General features: G+C 35.8%; 1 protein-coding gene across 1 annotated transcript in view; it reads right to left on the bottom strand.

Moving 5' to 3' along the window:
- Positions 1-5,979: 5,979 nt before the first annotated feature.
- Positions 5,980-23,824, bottom strand: part of adamts20 (ADAM metallopeptidase with thrombospondin type 1 motif 20) — a 96,066-nt gene continuing 78,221 nt past the window's right edge. Inside the window, exons 32-39 of the mRNA XM_002932822.5 lie at positions 20,877-21,077; positions 20,420-20,549; positions 14,250-14,341; positions 13,395-13,489; positions 12,380-12,513; positions 11,280-11,371; positions 9,738-9,842; positions 5,980-7,934 (exon numbers count right to left, since the gene is read on the bottom strand). Of these exons, the coding sequence (XP_002932868.3) occupies positions 7,845-7,934; positions 9,738-9,842; positions 11,280-11,371; positions 12,380-12,513; positions 13,395-13,489; positions 14,250-14,341; positions 20,420-20,549; positions 20,877-21,077 (939 nt within the window). The 3' untranslated portion in view covers positions 5,980-7,844. The remainder of the gene's footprint in view (positions 7,935-9,737; positions 9,843-11,279; positions 11,372-12,379; positions 12,514-13,394; positions 13,490-14,249; positions 14,342-20,419; positions 20,550-20,876; positions 21,078-23,824) is intronic.

Here is a 23,824-nt window from a genome sequence, read left to right as displayed (position 1 = left end):
CTACTGCAACTGCCCCTGATGCTTCAAAACTAATGGAATTGCATGTGTGCTTTGACGAACTGGATGCAAGTTGCAACTGCTGCTTAAAGTAACATATAGAGGCCCATTTATCAGCATTATGATTTTTTAGTTTAGGTATTTTTTTTTTTTAAACTACTAATAAACTAATATCCACTTAAACCACAAATGTCTGGTAATCTATTTAAAGATCCAAATGAAAAAAGCACAAAGAATAAAAATGTGGAGGGAAAATGAGAACATGAAAACCTCAAATTTTTCATTTTCATAAGGTTTTTTGTGTGCTTAAAGATGATAAAAAAAGGAAACCTCTAAAACCACAAATTAAATAAAAATTGTTACAAATCATAACAAAAAATTGTTATTTTTTACAAAACGTGTTCACAGGAAAAAAAAGTACAACCATCAGTAAATCTACCCCTTAGTTTGGTGGAAGCTTCAGGGTTTCCCTGTGTCAATAGGCACACTTGCGTGTAATCCATCAGAATTGATTGGACAGATAGATATACAAGGAGCATGTTTTGAATGGGAGTTATACTATATGTCATTTAAGAAGAACTGCACTTGTAGCTGCAATTGGAACTGAGCCCTATAAGCTTCCACTTATTTATGGCACATGATAAGGGGCAAAGTAACTAACAATGCAGTTAAGCACGAGCTAGCAAGTTCAAGAGTAAAGCATTTTTTTGGAAACAGATGATGATTAAAACCAGAGGACACAACATGACGTTGGATGGAGGAAAGCTTAAAGGTAACATAAGGAAAACTTCTGTACAAAAAGGGCAATAAATATATAGAATCAACTTCTGCCAGATGTTGTGGGGGATAATAGTAAAGAGACTAAAACATGCGGTATGGATATAAATACATTTAAGAAACTACAAGACAAAATAATGTCCTTAAATGTCTAGAAAAAGCAAACAAACTATTTTGTTATAAAAAAAAAAAAAAAGTGACAGAGAAGGTGCAGTTATGAATGGGAAATGTTTAGTAAGTTCAGTCTGTAAAAACTGATCCAAAGGTTCAGGAAATACAGCAGATTATTTGTTTCACAAGGAGTAAAACAACATGGTAGTGTACTGGTTAGCATTGCTGCCTTGTACCACTTGAGTCCTTGCTTTCATTTCAGCTGGAGCAATATCTGAAATGAGTTTCTACATTCTACCTGTGTTTGTGTGGGTTCTATCAGGTTACTCCATTTTCCTTTACACTTGCTACAAAAATAGAGGCAGGTTAATGTGCATGTCATAGGAACCTTTCATTTTAAGCTCCACTTAGGCAGGGGAACATTCACATAATCTTCAGAAATATGTTCCAAACACGTTGGCAAAACTGTTGATCAAAATATCTTGTATATAGTATTTTCTGAATAAGGCTGCATTTAAATCCTGCAAGATAATGTCCCTCTGGTTGTATTTGTGTGACTAATAAGTGAGGAAGCCCCAAAGGGTAACCTCAGAGTGGAGAAATAGATTGTTAGCAAATGTGTACTAATTGCTCCGTGGATTGCCCCCTGGTGACTGCATTTTTTTTTGGTGTGGCCACTTCAACACAAGAATGGGGGAGGACAAGTATTCTTTTCAGTAGTTTTTATTATACAGTATTTTACAAAACATGGGAAGACATATTGTCTACTCTACACATTTACCACAATCTTTTCCATAGCAGATTAGTTTACAGATTTCAAATAATTTCTTAACAGGTAATGGTAGACCACCACAACTACAGTAGTGATATCATTATCAGCTCTCTCAACTGACCAATCCACTTGTACAATCCCAGACTGACAGAGCAATATATTTTGCAAGGTGAAAATTATTGAGCAACTTGCATCAGTTCAATATTTTCCTTGTAGTAGTTACTTGTAGCATTATAGCAAGAAACTTGTTCAGGGAGTAAACTAATATACTATGTATTATCTCCTTAAATGACATAAGGAAAAAAACAACATATTTGGAACTGATTTAGGATCCACCCTGCCCCCCTGCAATAAATATTGGGTCCTCTCTAAACCATGCTCCATCCATGGGTGGCTTGGGGCCCAACTTATGATACCTCAGACATATTCACAATCTGCTGTCAACCCTCTCTGCATGTCCTCATTGGATCCCCTTTTGCTTTGGTCCCCTCTGCAATCATGTGATCTACCCCCTGGTAGATATGCCATCACCATTAAGATTCAGGCATACACAGTGCACAGTGTAATTAGCTAGAATACCACTGTGTCCCCTTTGTCTTCTGTACCAAATGTTCTATAACTTGTGCCTAATTCATAAAAATGCAGAAAGTAATTGTCATGTGCTTGGGCACATCACGTGCTAAATCAACTTGACATGTACCCACAATGATGCTGGAATTCTTGGGAATTGTGAAAAAAATATGGTGATCTGTGCCTGTATAGGACACACTGTGTGCTGCGTATGTAAATAAGACTTGTAGTCCCTGGGCTGCATCAGGTTGGATACACTGTACATATACTGTATCACTGTTGAGATAAGGAGGGGACAGAAGTATATTTCTGAGACTTCAGTCATCCAGTAGGTTTTGGAAGTATTGAATTCTTTATTAGTAAATTGAAGAGCAGAGCAGGCGAGACAGTGACAAACTCAAAGAGAGGTCAATGTGGGGGAGACTAGTGGATAAAAAAGGGGGAGAAAGACTGTCAAAATTATTTTGAGTGTATTAAAGGAGGTACAGTCTGGCATGTAGAACGAAAGGTCAGAATTGGATTAGGACGGGATGCGGGATGGGGGTTATGGGGAAAGGAGCAAAAATGGACTGGAACGTGGGATGTAAGGTAAAGAGGGGCAAGATTGGGGTAAATGGGTGAGAGATGGGCACATGAAGAAAGGATGCAGAATGAGAGGCAATTTAAGGGGGTAAGTGACACCCTGAGAAAAGGAGGGAACCATAAAATGACACATTAAGAAAGGTTTTATGGGTGCAAAGACACACGGACAGATTAGTAAAAAAAAAAAAAAAGCACAGAATATTCAAAAATATGAAAGGGGGATACAGGTATGGGATCTATTATCTGGAAACCCATTATCCAGAAAGTTCTGATTTAATAATAACTCATATTCTTTAAAAATAATTTCCTTTCTTGCTGTGATAATAACAGTACCTTGTACTTGGTCCCAACTAAGATGTTATTAATCCTTATTGGAGGCAAGCCGATCCTACTGGGTTTAATTCATGTTTACATCATTTTTTTAGTAGACTTAAGGTATGGAGATCCAAATTATGGAAAAACCCCTGATCTGGAAAACCCCAGGTCCTGAGCATTCTGAATTACAGGTTCCATACTTGTACTAGTATTGCAGTATGTTTGTAATGAGGCATATCAGTTGTTCTGCACTGGAGCTGCCACTGGGGGAAGCAAAGCCATGGTACTGAGCAGATTGAACTTGGCCAGAGCTTTGCTTTCTGTTTCTCCTTTATGCAGCTGAAAACTGACTGTATCTGTGCCAACAGTTGGTTATCATTCAACTCAAGAAAAGGTGGCAGAACTGCTTTTAGGTGGCTAGGTGTCACATTTGGTTAAAGGATGGAAAGGACAAAAATGAACACTAGGGGGGACATTTACTAATCCACGAATGCTAAGAGCATATTTTCGGTGGCTTTTTCTGCTTTTTGCGCAACTTTGACATATTTTACACAACTTTTTCGTACTTTGTGAAAAAATTTGTGCGACAATATCGTATTGTCGTGCTGAGTACTAAAGTTTCGGATTCATTCAAGCTTCGTTAGCATGACTTTCCTTGGACCAGGTTGGAGCTGCAGAGTGCCATTGAGTCCAATGGGAGGCTTCCAAAATCATGCACAGAAGGATCAAAGTTGGAAAGGTTTTCCTGCATTGTGACTTTTGGAATGCCAATATGATATTATCACAACTAATACGATTATCCCATTCGGAATTCAAACTCGTGTTTTCATGAATGTGCCCCTAGAAGTGACAAGAGATTATGTGAAAGGTAACTAAAATATAAAAAATCAAGTGCTGGCATCATTGCTTAATGCATTTATAGTAGGCAATTTTTTTGTCACCTGTGTGTTTTTTGGTAGCCCGCATTTTTTTTATAATAAATGTGCAGCAGTTTTACCCACTTTTCCTTGTCCTTTTGTGTCTGTAATTTTCCTCACTGGGCTTTAAAAGGAAATAAAGACAATTATACTATGAAAATAGGATCAAAATACCTTTATAGACAAAGCAGAGTTTACAAGCCCTGTAAGAGGAATAGCATTACACATTTTATTTTATTACTTAAATACACAAGAAAATAACTTTTAAAAAGTGGTTAAGGTGCCTGTAACACATCAGTCTGCTTCATGAACATTTTCACATATTGTGCATATAGATTTGCGTATTTTCTAAAATATATTTCAGTTGAACTTTCTAAACATTTTTACTTATAGTAGTGCAAAAAGATCTTATTTTCAGAGACAAACATGACTTTTTAGCACCATGTTTCCACAGTTTAACCCACCTTACAGGGTAAAATACTTTTAATGATTAAAACACAAACCTCTAAATTATTCAGAGGTGTAACTATAGAGGGTATAGGGAAAGCTGGGGCCCACAAGATTGGGTGGGAGAGGGGTTACCTGCGAGTCTGCATGGGCAGGAGAAAAATACATGTACATATGTGGAGAGGCCCAGGTCCCCTTAGTTACACCTCTGATCATTTTACAGCTGCCGTAATAATGACTTTTGGGTCACAAGAATACAAAATGTGTTTCAATAAATTAATTTTTTTTGCTACACATACACAGTCTGACAAGCAATGAATAAACAACTTAATTCCTGAGAAATTAAAGTTCATTTGATACTGAGGACAGCAAACATATTTTTATTATAGAGATATATAAAGTTCTGTCCCTTTAATTACATATAATAAAAACATTTGCAGGTTGCGTACAATCTTAGGTAGTCCTGCATTAGGTATGTTTTATTAACTTATTCACTTACAGTGATAAGCTGCGAACCAGGCATGTTGCATATAGTATATGTATTTTATTTGTATCTAGTTTAAAGCCTTTACTTGCTGGCAATGTACAATCTACAGTCACAGCCAACCTTTGTCATTTTTTTTCAAATAACAAATCAGTTAGGCCAGAAAATGATTGAGACTGTACAATGGTATTTACATATGCATTTGTTTTGTTTGCAGAGGAACAGCACAAAAAAACCTGGAATAAATGACTGAATCTTATTTTATTCCACTGAGATATCTTGATGAAATTAATAGCACCTTTTAGAACTTGTATGAAATATGTTTATGTTATTTCCAAGTAAATTCATCTAGGATAAGTTGCAGGTTAATATAAGAAACACACATTTAGCTAATTTCAGTTGCCTTTGTGCACCACACTGGGGAAAAGAAAAATAGCTAGGAACTAACTGAAATGGCGAGACAGAAACATTTAGGAAAGCATGAACAATCTCAAGTCCATCTCCAGAGACCTTAGGCTACTTCCACACTATGCTATTCTCCACCTTAAAGCTTCTTAAGGAGCTAGCACCCATTGGCCTGGGTGTAGGCACATAAGCAGAACTGCATACTTAAAGGAACAGTAACACCAAAAAATGAAAGTTTATAAAAGTAACTAAAATAAAATGTGCTGCTGCCCTGCACTGGTAAAAGTTGTGTGTTTACTTCAGAAAGTCTACTATAATTTATATAAATAAGCTGCTGTGTAGCCATGGGGGCAGCCATTCAAAGGAGAAAAGGCACAGGCACATAGTAGATAACAGATAAAACACTATTGTATTCTATAGAACTTATCTGTTATCTGCTATGTAACCTGTGCCTTTTCTCCTTTTTTCCAGCTTGAATGGCTGCCCCCATGGCTACACAGCAGCTTATTATATAAATTATAGTAGTGTTACTGTAGCAAATACCCCAGTTTTACCAGTGCAGGGCAACAGTGCATTATATTTTTATTACTTTAAAGCTCTTTCATTTTTTGGTGTTACTGTTCCTTTAAGCAGTTCTGAGATGAAATCTGCTCCACGTGCCTGCACCCAGGTCAACACAATGGCTCCAGATGCAGGCACATAAGAAGCTTTAAGGAGCTCAGATTATCTGTTTATCTGTAGATCAATTCATTTTAGAAAAATTTGTGAGTAACTAAAAAAGTGCAAAGGTGCCAAATTTTTTGGCCACCAATTTACATGGCTGACACTAAAGTTACAGAGTGCAAGTTAAGTAGATTCTAAATGTTTAAGTTCTTAGGGTTAAGGAGAAAACCAGGTAATCCTGCAAAAATAAGAACACTTCTCTTAATAAAAAAATAATTGTGCAGGATTGTGCATAAATCTATGTAGGCTCATATCAGGCATATTTGATAACATACCCCTTATTAAAGTGTTGTTAAAAATAGGGGCGGATTTAATGGCACAGTCACGTCAGCACTATATAAAAGATTTCCTAGAAACCCACCAACACTATCTAGAAAGAAAGTCTAATAAAAAGCCCCACAGTTATTCAAATTTACTTTGCAAAACCTGTAGGCCAATAAATAAAAAAGATAAAAAGTACAAAATATAGGCAGATGTCAGTATTTCTTTAAACAAAATGTTCATGCAGCATTTTACATATAAATAACTATAAATTCTGATCATTCATTAAAGATTAATAAATACTGTATGTCCTACATATATAATGTTACTAGAAATTAACAATAGCTCTTTTTAATAACACCAACAAAAAAATTAAATATTTCTATATAAAAATACCATATATTCGGAGAGGATGCCGTGCTTTTCATAAAGAATCACCTTAGAGGTAGGGTATGTATGTAGTAATATTATACTTTAGATTTGCCTTTTCTTCAAGACATTACTTATATTGTATGCACAATAAATAATATAGTATCAGGTGATGTATGCAGGTCTATTGCCAAATGCCATCTTACATGCCCAATATAGCGCCAGGCTTCCACTGTGTAATGGCATTTTGTAGCATGCTACATTCAAAACCAGAAGCAGCGTACTCATTTTAGGCATGTACATGGAAACCTGCTATTGTTGGAGAAAGGCTATGTTTTAAGGTTTTTTTTAAGCTCAGCCATCATGGAACAAAAAAAATTACAAAAATAGCACCATGAACAAATATATTTATACATTGCAAGACGTTAAACCAAAAGACTTCAGCTATTTTTGGTTCAGACCTCGGTTTTTGCTTCATTTGGTCAGCAACAATTCTTGCTACAATTATCTTTAAAGTGTTGGGTAATTGGATTATAACACACAAATGTGTTATAATCTTGGTTTTAGTACCTGATCCATATATATTATTGGCTTTGGATTTTGGTCTTTATTAGCACATGAGCAGTTTGTAGCTTTATACAAAAAGGTTTGGAGTGTCCCCAGCTTATTCCATGATCTAACAGCAGGCATATAGTTCAGTGCATTTAGGTTGAAGAAATTCCCACTAAAACCAAATTCTATGAAATATATAGACTATGCACAGATTCATGCACAGAGTAAGCCTGAAAATATTTCATTGCCACACATAATTTCATAGGTTATAGCCATGTGACTCACAATCTCAGAAACACTTAATATTAAGAGTTTTGATGAGGTCTGTGTAGCTTTAGCCAATTAGAAATGATATGCAATTAAAAAACATATTAGGTCATATTACCCAAATGCAAAAGAACAGACACTTAAGCATTTAGTGGTCTACATCAGTTAGAATAATGACAACATAACCTGATTAGCTACTATAGGTTACTATACTAGTAGACCTGTTACTACATATCCACCCAGAATTGTGTTTAAACCAGTGTTTAAAGCCTTAGCATTCATTATTTTTCAGTCTCTATGGCACTTGAATTTGAAGACCAACACTTGGATGGGGAACACATTTTCCGCAATACCCTCCACATCTTCCATATATTTTTGTTCCATCCTAGAAGGGATAAAAAAAAATAGTTGTGAATAAAATGTTCACATTGTTTAAATCAGCTAGACTGTCATGACTTTTTTCTTTTAAATTCTTTTAGATTTCCAACCTGAGTGCTTTTTTGCCTGGGAAATTTTAGTTACTTTATAACATTACTGTACAGGAAGATCCTACAAGTTTAGCAAGCATTATGGAGGTTTACAGTAGTGATGAACAAAATTTTTGACCAGGCATGGATTCGTGACGGATTGTTTCAGCGGGCAAAAATTTGTTCACTAGTTTACAGAGAACGGCACGGCAAGCTTTGTAAAGACCAATATTATTTATTAATTAAAGGGGATGTTTACCTTCAGACTAATGTCTTAATTTGAACAGCCCCTGCCAGAAAAAAATATTTTTGTAATTTATCTTTATTATTTAAAATGTTTAGTTTTGAAGCTACAGACCAGTATTAGCACTGCTATAACACTCTCTCCTTTGCTCTCACCTCTCTGATCTGAAGGGATGGCCAACACCAACTTGCATTCTGCCCAAACAGGAAGTTGACACTGAATTAGTTACTGTTCATGCCTTCCCTCTCCTGCTTCATTTGCATTGATCGAATTGGCTGAATCTTGCCAGCTAGTGGCATCAGATATGAAAAGGAAGCAGGTGAAGGAAGGTATAGCAGAACCAGTTCAGTGTGAACTTTTTTTCATTTGGCTGATTGTCAAGTGTTGTCTGGGAAATCCCCTACTGAGCGTAGAGAGCAGAGAGCAGAGGAGATAGCTTTTCAGCAGTGCTGATCCTGGTTTCTACATTCAAAACTATATATTTTAATTACAATAAAGATTACAAAAATGTTTTTTTTTTCTGACAGGGGTTGTTAAAATTCAGACTTTTGAATGAAGATATTTATGTTTTTTGCTGTGGAGAAATCTGCTGCAAAAATTGGTTTAAATCTGGTGCATATTTCTAAACTGTTTTACATACTGTATATGGTCCAACAGTTTTGTCTCTGAGACCCTGTAGTTTCCTAAAACTGGGTGCAAATTTGTCCAGCATACCCTCAATGTGTCTATTTAATGTTTATAAATGTAGATTTTCTCCTTTAAATTACTCAATGCTACAACATTTTTGAAAATATTCCTACAGAAAGTCTTTCGCTGAGTGGCACACCTTCTGTTTAGCTAGGAGGAGTGAACTAGAACATCATATTTTTGCATGGCATTTACAGTATTTTATACTGATATCTGAAATACAGTACCTGACAGCATTTGAGAGTGTGATAGTTTCAGAGTGCTATACAATCTGGCCTACATATGAGGCAAGTTTTGCGGCTGATTGTCTGTGGGTTACACAGCCAGACACAACAAGACATCATATTGATTTGTAGCCTTTCCACAAAAAATTATCAGGTAGCATTTAGGGTCTCAAAACGCCCCAGGGGTGCATGTCCAAACCTCTCTAAACACATCTAATTGAAATGGGCAATTACTATTCATGTTGGTATGTATAGCTTATGCACAGTATGTAAGTGTATAGATAGGTCAGTATAGGTTTATGTGTGTGCCAGGTTCATTTGGAAGGGTTGAACTTAATAGACTTTAGTCTTTTTTCAACCCAACTTAATTATGTAACTATGTAAATGATGACACCATTAATAGCAAGGATAGTTTTTAAGCTGGCGCAATAAGCTCATTAGATGTATAATCGTATAAGATGTATAATCATATATGAGCTTAGTACTGCACAGATCTTAGAATAAAAATCATGTGGAGATGGATAAGGGATTTTTCTCTGTAAATGTCATTTAAGAATTTTACTTACTGGTGATCTGTGGATGTTCATAGCTGCATAATTGCCTTGTGCTATCCACCTTACTGCTTCTGATAGTCTAAAATCAGTACCTGAGAGATTAATACTGAACTGCCCCTTAAAAAGGAAACAAAGGAACATGTATGTAACTTGCAATAGCATTAAAGATTATTAACAGAAAATAAACAAGCAAAATTGCAGAACAGCTTTCCTATATTAGGCTAGGGTACACTGTGTCAAAGTGCCAGTATAGCTTTAGACATAGGCACACATCGATAAAAGTGTGTATAAAATGGCATTGTTATACACTACAGATTGCATTATAATGCCACATTACACCAAGCAAACTCATCTGTAGTTATCAGGCTGTGTAATTTTGCCATTTGTGTAAATGGGTTATGCCAGATGTAAGGGGGGGGACAAAAATGGTATGGTTTTTGAACTGTTATGGATGTTTATAAATACAATCTATTTTACACCACATTCTACACTATTAAAGTATGAAAAATTTTATACAACTTTATGGTGTAAATATGCCCTATACTCTACTGCATGTTAAACTGTCATATAATACCATATTTCCATTTAGCTATAGGTCTGGTGGTTAAAGGCAACATCCTAACTACAAGGGCAGGAAGGTGAACAGAAAATTCAGTAAAAAAAGCCTACTGTCGGCATGTATGTGAGGCATTACCATTCCTAAGAATAGCAGGATACACACTACCCTTGGACTTCAATTGCAAGGTATATGGTGCTATATATATTGATACCTCAGTATCCAAAAGTTAGGACTTGGAGTTGAAGTTTAGAAAAAGCTAAAGGTTGGACAAAATATGAAAATAAGAATAAACCCTACTAATTAGTGGGATTTATGTTTCTGTATAAATCTTAGGAAAACACAGTCCTATTGGTTATTCTGACCACTCATATAAATCATCTGAAAAATGTGTTGAGAAGCTAAGCTAAGTAGACAAGGTGGGGAGCTATTGAGGGCATATTTGGAGGCACAGATCTTCATTTCTAAAGGGCTGTGGTCGACTGGGACTGGTATAGAAACCCAAAACATAATATATAACATTTCTAGTCTTTTGCTTCCAAATGCAACACATCTGATACATGGGATAACCCTTATTAAGAAAAATTGCAGAACATTTTCTTGTTTTCATAATCTATTATTGCTTGTATTAAAGTCCTGTATTAGTGTAATGTTAGGGGTATTCATGAAATTTAAAATAAAAATAATGCATATTTATCAGGCAGCCCCGAACAGTAAAAAATGGCAAGGTAAGACTGGCAAATATATCTAAACATTAATGGCTACTGGGACATTGTGCAGTTGTGAATGATACAGGAGGCAAGGAACAGCCAGTTACCAAGGGCAGCAAAAAAGTTGCCTCTGGCGTGGATCGGGGGGGGGGGTTGGGTGGCATCAGGGCTGCCTCCTCAAGCAGCAGTAGCCCCAGAATTGGCACTGGACACAGGATGTCATTGCAATGCCATGTACATTGCTATATGACCTTTTAAAATAAAAATCACATTTTCCTTAATTCATACCTGTGGGCACTTGGCAGCACTGTAGCAATCCCCAGCAGTGGCAAAAGGAACAGGTCTTCCAAGTACAGTATGAGCAAAATGAAGATCAGTAGCTAGCAAATACAAATAGCCAAAGAAAACAATGAAAAAAGTAACAAAATACAGTACATAAAATGGTTCCATCTGAAAAATCAAATCTTCCTCTCCTAGCATTGCATACAAATGTTTATCTACATTTTTAAAATACAGACTACTGCAGTAGCAGTAATGAGGAGATCCTTTAAAAACTTGCACCAGAGTTAGTCTTAGGTAAAACAACTATAAACTGTAGGTATCAATATAAAGGCATATTTAAACAGCACAGGCTTGTATCGCAAGAAGAACACCCTCCCCCATACACTGTTAGTAACAGGCTTAGAAAATGTCACTTAATAATAATGAATATCTACTTAAGATGTACGCTGACTTTCCATGCTTTTGCAAATAAAGTTACCGAATTAAGCAGTGTTGACTGACCCATACTGGGAAGGTCTAGCTCCAGTATTGGTTCTGATCTTTATGCTCCATCCCATTTAAAGATCAATGACAACTAAAGCTTTATACTTTGGGTTATACAGGAATTGTTAATCCACAAATGCCAGAATGAATGTGCAAGTGTACACCAGGCTGCTAACAGGAACCAAAGGCATGGTGGTCTCTAAGTATAACATTGTCACAAGGAAACTACTCATGTCCCCAGTTTGCTTCAAAAGAACCTTTACCATTGCTAAAGCTTACCAAGCCAAAGCTTCTCCAGAGGACTTGCTTGCATGTAACAATAAGCCGTTTTCCCAGATTTACTATTAAAGCCTGTTTACCCATTATAACATAGCGCAGAGGAATACTATTGACTTTAGTGTGGCAGATTGTGCTGTGTTGAGCTGCATGCACTATTAAAGCTTTCTTGATCTTTATATGATCTCTTTTTTGGTTTTAAGGGTTGTATAAATGAATTCTATTGGAACACAGAGGTCACTTCTAATGAGTGACTGAGTTTTTTATCTTTACATCAGACAATGACAGTAGTTCTTTAAGAGAACTGTTAGGGAACTATATATATATTTTTTTTTATAAACACATACTTTTAATTTGCATTGAGATGACATCCAGCCTCACTTTACTAAATGCAGTATATCCAGCTGCAAGGTAGTCATTTTTACATGCACAATCTTGCTTTCTGCTTCCATTAAATGGACACTCATAAGGATTTTTCAGCCTAGAAAAACATTTCTTAGTGAGAACAGTGACAAAATGGAATAATAAAGTTCAATACAATGTATTTAAATTGTATTTTAAAAAAACCGCATGCATTCAGATTACTTCTTTTGATAAACACTGGTTGGACATGTAATGTATTCTGTTTTAAAATATACTGAGACCGATTCCTAAACTAAATCTCCTTTTATTTTATCAATAGTAATAAGTCAAATGTATAATTTAAGCATTGTTTATTTTGGGGGGGGGGGGGGGTGGCCACTATTAATTGTGTTCTTGAAATAGAGATACTGGGATATTAAGTAATCTCACTCTAATCCATAGTGATTTATTTTTGACTGTCTGGATAACTGCTATTCTGTTTTAATGCAGGGCTTGTACAAAGGCACTCTGTGCATCTGTACCCTTCTCTCTTTTTTAGCTGAAAGGACATGGTGCAGATAACCATCAAGGGAAGAAAGAATATACAAATTTCTGTAGGGAACTCCACAGATATAAGATTATGTATTCACAGAAGCTCAGTTTGCTCCAGGCATAATAACTCAGCAAATAAAGGCAAATTGGGGTATATTTATCATGCTTTGTAAAAAGTGGAGTGAAGCATTACCAGTGATGTTACCCAGGGCAACCAATCAGCAATTAGATTTCAACATTTAGAAAACCAAAGCAAAGCATCTTATTGGCTGCTATGAGCAATATCACCAGTATGTTTTACTCCACTTTTTAAACAGCATGATAAATACACCCCAAGTTGGTGTCAAACAGCAGAAAAGGCAAAGCTGCCAGTGGTTGCTATGGAGTACTGGAAGTGAAACAAAAATTGCACTTGTTTTTAAATTTACCCCCACATACCATAGGTGCAGGTATGGTGTTTTACAATACCTATATCCAAAGACTTCAGAAAAGTTGTCTGTTTCTCCTTTAACCAGTGTTATATACTCTTTTGGACTTTCAGTCTGCATCCCAGAACAGTATATCTAAAACAAACCATGAAAATAGAAATCAAGTTTAAATAAATCAAGCCTTTTGGGTTGATGTCAAAATAGCGTTTTTTTTTTTTTGTCCCATTTATTATGTAACAAAACCATGAAAAACGCAAATGAAGAAATACTCCATCTAAAAACTGTCAAGGTCATGTAGAAGTCAATGGGGAAAATTGTAACAATCTTTATTTAATTTGTAGTTTTAATTTAATAGTTTAATTTAATTCTTCTGAAAATAAAAATTTGAGGTTTTCATATTTTGTTTAACACATTTTTGCATACACATTTTTTGTTGCAGTTTTTAATAAATGAGTAGACATGCTTTTTTGAAACCGTGAGTTTAGTCATGATAGGAAAAAAAACCCCACAAAAATTGCACAAATTTGAATTTTGATAAATCTGTCTCTAACTGTGTTATTTTACTTATCAAATGATACATTTTGTCTTACAATTCAGATTTTGTTTCTAGAACTGATTCATTCCAACAATGGCTTCATAAATATGTATGCTGTAATGGCATTCATCCTGCCTGAAACCGGAATTATACAAATATTTAACAGATTTAGCACATACAGTACATACTATGTGAACAGAATGGGAAGATATTTCCTATTAAGAGGCAGATTTATTATTAGTAAAAGGTTAGTTTGGGTATATCAATGCTAGATTGATCAGTGTTAGATTTATGGTGCATTTTCTTACATCAATATTCCCAAACCCAAAGGAAAGTTGTTTTTTTTCATATGAGCTGTACCTGAACATTTCTGTTGCTGATATTAAGGACATATTCACCATCCTTTTGAATATTACTCAGCAGACTCAGGTCTTTGCAAGATTTATATTCACCTACAGAAAATGAAAGGGATAATTAGTATCATCAGTTGCCGAACAAAAGATAACTTAAATCTGTAAGAACATTTGTCCCATGATAACCATACCATATATTACCATATATTACTGTGCAATATTATAACTGAACTGTAATTATAACTGAATTAGACTGGTTAAGATGTTTGAAAACTGTTTGCCATAAGCTCCTAAAATGGACAGATTTCCATAATGTTGTTGTATAATGTGTGGCTAACTTAAAGTAAATTCAGAAACATTAATAAATAGACAGACAGACAGACAGCCAGATGGCTAGATAGATAAAAACTAAAACTCTAAAAACTCTAATGTAAAACTTAGGCATCTAAAAGCTTGCAAGGTCATGTAGTCAATAGGAGCTACCCTATCCTATTTAGGCAAATTGAGCATTTTAGATTTTTTAAGATTTTTTTTTTGAGCTTTGCTACCCATTAAAAATGACTAGAAATTTATGAATTCAAGGAATTTGAGGGGTTTTTATGTTTTGTAGAACATAGTTTTTACCTAATTATACAAATATACAGTACATTTTGATAAATAAGTGTTCCAGGTATGGAGATCCAAATTACAGAAAGATCCCTTATCTAGAAAACCCCAGGTCTCGATGATCCTGGATAGCAGGTTTTCATACACACACACACATAGTTACATAGTTACATAGGGTTGAAAAAAGACCAGAGTCCATCAAGTTCAACCCATCCAAGTAAACCCAGCACACACAACCTATACTTACCAACCTATACACTCACATACATAAACTATATATACAACCACTAATACTAACTGTAGATTAGGGATGTAGCGAACCTCAAAAAAAAAGTTTGCGAACCTGTTCGCGAACTTCCGCCGAAAATTGCGAATATTCGCGAACTTTGCGAACCCCATAGACTTCAATGGGAAGGCGAACTTTAAAACCTAGAAAAGCCATTTCTGCCCAGAAAAGTGATTTTAAAGTTGTTTAAATGGTACCACGACCTGGACAGTGGCATGCAGGAGGGGGATCAAGGGCAAAAACCTCTGAAAAATTGACACACGCCGTTTTTCGAAATGATCGGTAATTTTGCGACTTTTTCGTATTTTCCGGCGCTTTCGTAAAGTTATCGTAAGTTTTGCGACTTTTTCGGAGCTTTCGTACCGTTATCGTAAGTTTTGCGACTTTTTCGGATCTTTCGTAACGTTATCGTAAGTTTTGCGACTTTTTCGGAGCATTCGTACCGTTATCGTAAGTTTTGCGACTTTTTCGGAGCATTCGTACCGTTATCGTAAGTTTTGCGACTTTTTCGGAGCTTTCGTAACGTTATCGTAAGTTTTGCGACTTTTTCGGAGCTTTCGTAACGTTATCGTAAGTTTTGCGATTTTTTCGGTGCCGGCGAACCCAAATTGCGAACATCACGAAAAGTTCGCGAATTTGCGGACTTGCGAACACCCGATGTTCGCGCGAATTAGTTCGCCGGCGAACAGTTCGCTACATCTCTACTGTAGATATTAGTATCACAATAGCCTTGGATATTCTGCTTGTTCAAGAACTCATCCAGGCCCCTCTTAAAGGCATTAACAGAATCTGCCATTACCACATCACTAGGAAGGGCATTCCATAACCTCACGGCCCTCACCGTGAAAAACCACCTACGCTGCTTCAAATTGAAGCTCCATTCCTCTAATCTAAAGGGGTGACCTCTGGTGCATTGATTGTTTTTATGGGGAAAAAAGAACATCCCCCATCTGCCTATAATCCCCTCTAATGTACTTGTACGGAGTAATCATGTCCCCTCGCAAGCGCCTCTTTTCCAGAGAAAACAACCCCAACCTCGACAGTCTAACCTCATAGTTTAAATCTTCCATCCCCTTAACCAGTTTAGTTGCACGTCTCTGCACTCTCTCCAGCTCATTAATATCCTTCTTAAGGACTGGAGCCCAAAACTGCACCGCATACTCAAGGTGAGGCCTTACCAGGGACCTATAAAGGGGCAAAATTATGTTTTTATCCCTTGAGTCAATGCCCTTTTGTATACAAGACAGCACTTTATTTGCTTTAGTAGCCACAGAATGACACTGCCTGGAATTAGACAACTTGTTATCTACAAAAACCCCTAGATCCTTCTCCATTAAGGATACCCCCAACACACTACCATTCAGTAGATAGTTTGCGTTTATATTATTTCTACCAAAATGCATAACTTTGCACTTGTCAACATTGAACCTCATTTTCCAGTTTGCTGCCCAGTTTTCCAATTTTGTCAAATCGCTCTGCAAAGCGGCAGCATCCTGCATGGAACTTATAGTTTTGCACAATTTTGTGTCATCAGCAAAAATAGAAACAGTACTCTCTATGCCCACCTCCAGGTCATTAATAAACAAGTTAAAAAGCAAAGGACCAAAGACTGACCCCTGCGGTACTCCACTAACCACACTGGCCCAATTAGAAAATGTTCCATTTACCACCACACTTTGTAATCTATCCTTCAGCCAGTTCCCTATCCAATTACAAATATTATGTTCTAGGCCAATATTCCTTAATTTGATTATTAACCTTCTGTGAGGTACTGTATCAAACGCTTTAGCAAAGTCCAAGTAGATGACATCAACTGCCAATCCACCATATATACACACACACATATATAAAATATATATACAGTATATATATATATTCCCCCCCATCCTTAGGTAGTAAATTAGTAGTAGTAATTTTATTACCATCATTTCCGCTAGTTTATTTAAGGCTGTATCGCCCACTTAAAAAAAACAGTGTGCAGACAATTCCAAACAACTCATTTTATGGGTGGAGGCCCCTAAATTATAGAGCACACATTTCCTGTGTGCTCCATAATTGTGAGTGTGAGCTGATGTTGTAACTTATGTGTCATAAAAAAATGGAATTAGCTTGGAGGGATAATTATTTCCCTCATGAATTTTCCCAGAAACAGACACCATACTTCTCAACATCTGCATCACTACCCATGAGACACATCACCTACTCATTGCCACTCCACAGCAAGCTCTCAAACTGTGCACACTGTCAGCATAAGGTAAAAAGGTATCACACTGAGCAGGAAAATGACTAGTTTTTGAATGGAGATTGGGGAGTCCTGTAGCTGGGCAAGTGTGGGACTAGTGCCTACATGGAGATGTGGGAGATTTGGCAGATTTTAGCGATGATTTGCTGTTCAGTCCCTGTCTGAGTGCAGCTATAAATCTAAATTCCTTGCAGAAAGTTGCAGAACTGGGTAGGGATAATACAGCTGCATTAGGGTGCTAGAGTGCTGTGACTGTAAAGGTATTCTTTTTTATAGGGGGCTGATATGAAGATTTGGTTTGCTGTAACATGGCCAAGTTATAGGCAGGGTAGCAAGGTAATCTTGTGTCTGTAATATGCAGGACTACAATGTAACTCCTGCCTGTTTAACTTTGGTACAATTACATATAGAACAGTATTGAATCTGTAACATTACAAAACAGTGTTGGCAGAAAAATATAGATATGATATAAGTTTACTGTAAAATAAAGTTACCAGATTTTGAGAGCACACTTCATGAGCACAAGAAAAGGTGTAGGCAGCTTACTGAAGCAGAGCTTTGTAACTGGAGAGTTTGCAAAGGGTTCAAAGTTGAATATTTTGCAGACCCTTCAGTCCTGCAACTCTCCTTAGTATTCTATGCAGAGATATACACAGACTAATCAGATATCACTAAACTGAAAGTTAACCTTGCAGTTAGGCAGACTAGTAGGAATGGATTTACAGGGTTAGGGCAAGTTGGTGGGGATATGTTCCAGGTTTGGTTTTCCCTGGGGACCAAGCTCCCAAAATAGGCCTATCAAAAGATATAGGGCCTGGGGAACCTTACTGCAAATTCATTGAAGCTGTTGAAACGTGTTTTTCTATAATAATACTAGAACACGAATAAACACAAAGGCATTATTTTATACAGCCTGGGCGAAGACCTGTGATGGACACATAGTGGGATTATTACATAGACATTTGCAATGTAATTTTGTCATATACCATAAATTATTAGTCTATATAAAATTACAGTTAGAGAAGCATTATGTTGTGCATAAACTTAGCATTATTGAATTTAGAATGCCTGTGTAACCCCGGGCATGTAACTGTGCCATTATTACATGTTTTTCAAAAACTGAAATGTAGTTTGACCAGTTGAAAATAAGTCTCTAACCAATATACATTCATTAAATATTTTGCACATTTTTTTACTCTCTTCTCCTTACTGGCTTGGATTGCATATATCATCTGGCAAGAATCAGCTTCCTGACTCGCATATAGAGATGTTAGAGATAGCAGGAAAGCATCATGTGTGTCCATTTCTTGCTATAAGCCTCAGAAATAGACACACATAATGATTTCCTGCTGTCTGGACCTCAGAGTGTATCTGATTATTTGCAACTTAGGTATCTGGGGTCCACAAGTAAGTAGAAACTCAGCGCCAGCAGGGAGAAATGGTAACAGTAAAAACAAATCATGTTTTGTTATTTAAAAAACAGCATACAACTTTTTAATGAAAGTATATTTGACAAAGACTGGGGAAGATGAATATCCTTTTGAACCTTAGATATGGGATTGACATTTTAACTTGAAGGTGATATTCTAATGTTGGGCAGATAAGAGCTAGTAATATAACATGGGCATTAATAGATGCAAGTCTTTTGACCAAAATAATACTGCGTATAATGTGTATATTCAGTGGCTAATATAGATCAGGCATCATGCATACTCTCTAAGAAAACAAAATGTTTCTGTTTGTTCTGCATTGGGATTATCTTATTTTTGGGGGTAGGGCAAGAGTTAATTTTACAAGTCTAACCCTGGGAACCATACAGCTAGAATGATAAGTTTACCTGCTTAAGAGAGTGTTCACATCTATGTTAACTTATATTATGTTATAAATTAACCTATGGTATGAAACTTTAGAAATAAATGTTTTATTATTGTAAACAGTGGACCAACAATGACAGTTATTACAAAAAAAAAAAAACTGATATCCAGCGAGACAGATGCAGGTGAACTAAAATATAGTGGGATGGCCATGGTTTAAAAAAAAAAAACTATTTAAAAAACAGATGGTAGCTATACAATAAAATAAATTGTGGTTTCTGTACTGTCTAAATTTGTAACATTATGGATGTTATGGGAAAGTTAAAATTCCCCAGATAATCAATTCTTAATCCAATCATAAATCATATAGCAAGGGATATATTTATGGAGAGCTCAGATTCCCTTTCATTTTGAGCCAGTCAAACCAAGCTTTCAAAAAAGTAACCAAAACCATATTTTTCACATATTCTCTGGTGGAGTAACACAGCCATTTCTGATGCAGCACCTTCTAAAACTAATTATCACATTTCATTCTGTATTGTTGAACAGGTAATTTTGGGGGTCAGTTGGCACGGCATAATTTTGTTGCACAGCTTCTATCAGGAAACTACCCTGGCCAATGATCTTTATAAAATTTGACAATTATAAAAAGATAAAAAAGACCTATTTGTAGTCTAGAATACAATCTTTAACTGTTCGAGGAGCACAAACACAGGCTGTAAAGTAAGAAGTCCATTTTTTTATTAGGGCACCAAAGTTACAGATGTGCTGATGCCTAAACAAGTTCTAAAGTCATGGTCCCAATTATACCTGAATTAGGCTACAACATTACATCTAATGTTTTAAAGTTTCAAAACTTTGTAAGTAATGTTGTGGGTGGATCCAAGCCAGTACTGAATAATGTGTCTGAAGACAGTATTTTCTATGTTCTCCACAATTTGTTGTGTGAGCTTTAGTACGTGCAAAGGTATGTGGCCTTTGATGAAACACTGCCTAAAGTATCTGGCTCTAATACTATTGCTACTATATTTGACAGCTACTCCTTTTGTGTACCGTGGTTTTAAACAAAAACTAAGAATACTCTCTTAAGAATAAATATGTATGGTGATCTGCAAAATGCAAACAAGAAGATTAGTATTCAAAGTTGTTTAAATTAACACTTCTAGAAAGGAAATGCTAAGTTGAAAGATGAGTTTTATTGTGATGTGGTCTCCAGTATAACTACTTACAATTTTTTGAGAAACAGCTTTTCCTGGCAGGGGGTTTCACATGTAATGGGCATAGGTTGCTGGAAGAATTGTTGTCTCTCATGCATACCACACTTCTCTCCATAATTCCATTCCCACAGGTTACAGAGCACTGTTCAGAGATCACAACCAGATGTCCTCTTTCAAGCACAATCATCAACAGTTGTTTAAGTTTCTAAAAACCTATGCTATAAATCATGTGTATAACATTTCTATATTATTTAATTTGCATATCAATACAATCAAAATCAGAACAAAATATACAAAATTGTATTGTGATTTTGTCAGTATCACTGATTTTGTTGAATAAAATCATAACTTTGCTAGGATCTGGCTTGTTTAAATGAATACAATAAACAAATAAAAACCATCCCACTTAATTAAAGTGTTAAAAGCTTAAAAGTACAGAATGGTTCTCCAGCATTATGGTACAACTTACCATGCTCCATTTTCCAACCTGCCATGTGATAGCTTGAACACAGCCATTCCCATTGCATTTATGGGCAAATGGAAAGGGCCGAAGTGGACATCTTTTATAACTCACAGCCCGAAGGTCAGTACTATTCTTATTGTTGGTTGCTGGTACTTTTTGGCAAAAAGTCCTTTTGTGCTTATACCCATACCAACAGATGCCAGCACACTGAAATACAATTAGAAAAAATGTAAACCTTCTATGTCACCAACTGAATAAATACTTCGTTAAATACATACTTCTATAACTTTCTTTTGTGCTCATATGAACCACATTATCTTTCTTTAGTGCTGAAGCTTTTTAACAGGTCTTCTATACACAAAATGGCTTTGAAGAGAGCAATATAGTTATAGCAAAATAAAAACAGTTTAGTGAGAATTTTGTTGCCATCCTAAATGGGTCAATGACAAACAAATATAAAACTGTTACAGTGTGACACTAATTTTACTATACATTCACACAAAGAAATGGGTAATTGCAAAAATAACATAGTTGTACAAATGCTGAAAATGTGTCTCCTGTGGCTTCTAACAAAAATATAGTATGAAATAATAAAGGTTTTAATCACTGTATGAGGCCTTTATTAAGCTAAAACATTGCTCATTTTATGGCACGAGTTGTACTTTTATAAAGGTCCTGTGGGAAGGATGTTTTTTTTAAACTACAGTTATTCAAAATGACCCTAGTCTATCACCTGTAGTAGGGAGCTACTATTTGCTTTGCAGAAAGCAGATATATAAAAAGTTGACAGTTTTGCTTATGTCTTCTAACTGATTTTTGGCCATGAGAAATTTCACTTATTTTGATTTTGATGTCTGATATAAATTATTTGTTGATAATACTTTCAGGACCCAAATTATTTTTCAAGACTGGGGCAGATTTAGCAACATCCAAATTTGAGTTTTTCCAGAGATGCTAGTTATTTGCAGCATTGATAATAATAATTTGATTCTGAGTTTCTAAAACTCAAAGGGATTTATTATGTGTAAAATACTTAATGAAATACTCACTGAGTATTTTGAAATCTGGCAGACTTATTGGAAATGAAAAATAGAATGTGATTTCACAGTGCTTGAGTTGTTTTAACTATTTGCACATTCTAATTTTGGGTTGTTTTTTTTATTTTAAAAAATAAGCTTTCACTTTGATTACTCTACCTCTATAGGCTATGATTAAGTGTCAGAAAGACACGAAACGTGGTAGGCTTTGTGAGATGAGATGATAAAGGTTTTTCTCTTTTTAATTTTGTAATGTTTTTGGATTTCTGGGGTGCCTTTTTTTCTCCTCTTTTTGTTTTGATATAATGATTTGTTCATTCCCTTGAGCTGGGGGTTTGGAACACCTGGACTATCCTGTTTACTTGGGTGAGTTTTCTACAATGTATGGATGCCTGTTTGCTAGCTCTACATGTGTATTTTTGTATCTAGATTCAAGATCACTAATTCGAATGTAGCAACTAAAAGCTGTCAGGTTCAGGAAAAAGTCAGTAGGAGCTGTGCTAGTCAAATTCAGGCTTTTTTTTCAAGTTTTTGAGATTCAAGTTTTTTCATTTATAAGAGCACATTTGTGTTTGGTGAGTTTTTTCCAAGTAAAATCCTCAATAGGTCACAAATTTGAATTTTTAAAAATAGGCCTCCCTGTGTTCCAGCTTTAATGGTAAAGCAACTCAACTATTGTTAAACAGACTTGATAATTCAGGAGTAAGTTAAGTGAATGAAAAATTTCTATTCACACAAACCCTGCTACATAGAATAGATCCCTGCAATTAGCTCCCTATTTAACTGGTATATATGTGCAGGGTTGGCTTTTTTTGCATTAAATTGAATCTATAACCTGTTCACAAGCAAAATGCCTTTTGCTTTTTTTTTCATATAAAAAATATGTATCTAAATAGGTATCTTTTTATACTTTGTAGAAAGAAAATGAAACCTCTTTCATTGACTGCAGTTAAACATGCAGCCGGTGGTCAAATCATCACTGAAATTGAAATATGCCATCTTAAAGGAGAAGGAAAGGTCTTCATCCTTCTTCGTGCTTGCGCATGCGCAGTAGAGGGAACAAAAAAGCCAGCTTTTCACTCTACTGCACATGCGCCGGCTCTGGGATTTTGACAGCAGAAGGAAGTACTCGCTGCAGTTACCCCGGGCTGGTGCTGTTTTCTCCTAACAGGGGCACCAGCCCGGGGTACAAGGTAAGCGATTAAAGTCACTTGGGGGTGCTTAACATGTTGGCACCCCAAAGTGACTTAGCCTTTCCTTCTCCTTTAAAAACTTTCTACTTTTTCCTTTCTGTACCCCCCTCCCCCCTTTTTTGAAATGCAAAATCAATAAAGAAAGATTTTGAGAATAAAAACTTTCTACTTTACTTTTTTTTTTATATTCCAATCTTTTATTTGATTGTCCATTCTTTCTTACTATAAGTACTGACATTTCCACTGCAATTACCTTAATCATTTTATTAGGAAACTCTTTAATTAATGCTATCGAGGCATCAGTTTTTATGGAGAAACATATCAGGTATGGAACTCGTGGAATCCAGAAAGCGCCAAATTACAGGAAGGCCATCTCCCATAGACTCCGTTATAATTTTTTTATTTTCAATTAATTTCCTTTTTCTCTGTAATAATAAAACTGTACCTTGTGCTTGATCCCAATTAAGATAAAATAGATCATTATGGATCAAAATGGACCCTTATCAGGAAAACCTGAGCATTCTGAATAAAAGGATCCATACCTGTACTACATTGCTTCTAGACTATGAATATGTGGTCAGGCTTCCACAATAGACTGTGTTTTACTGCTTAGTAAATGGCATCCGTTGCAAGGTTTCCACATACTTTGTGTATACAGCCTTGTAGTAATAAAAATAAATATTACACTGGCAGAGCAGAATCACATTTGCATTTACAGTTGAAG

The sequence above is a fragment of the Xenopus tropicalis genome, chromosome 3 (genome assembly GCF_000004195.4).
Source record: "Xenopus tropicalis strain Nigerian chromosome 3, UCB_Xtro_10.0, whole genome shotgun sequence".
Lineage (NCBI taxonomy): Eukaryota > Metazoa > Chordata > Amphibia > Anura > Pipidae > Xenopus > Xenopus tropicalis.
The sequence above is the reverse complement of the archived record's forward strand: the minus strand, read 5'-3'. Positions and strand labels throughout refer to the sequence as shown.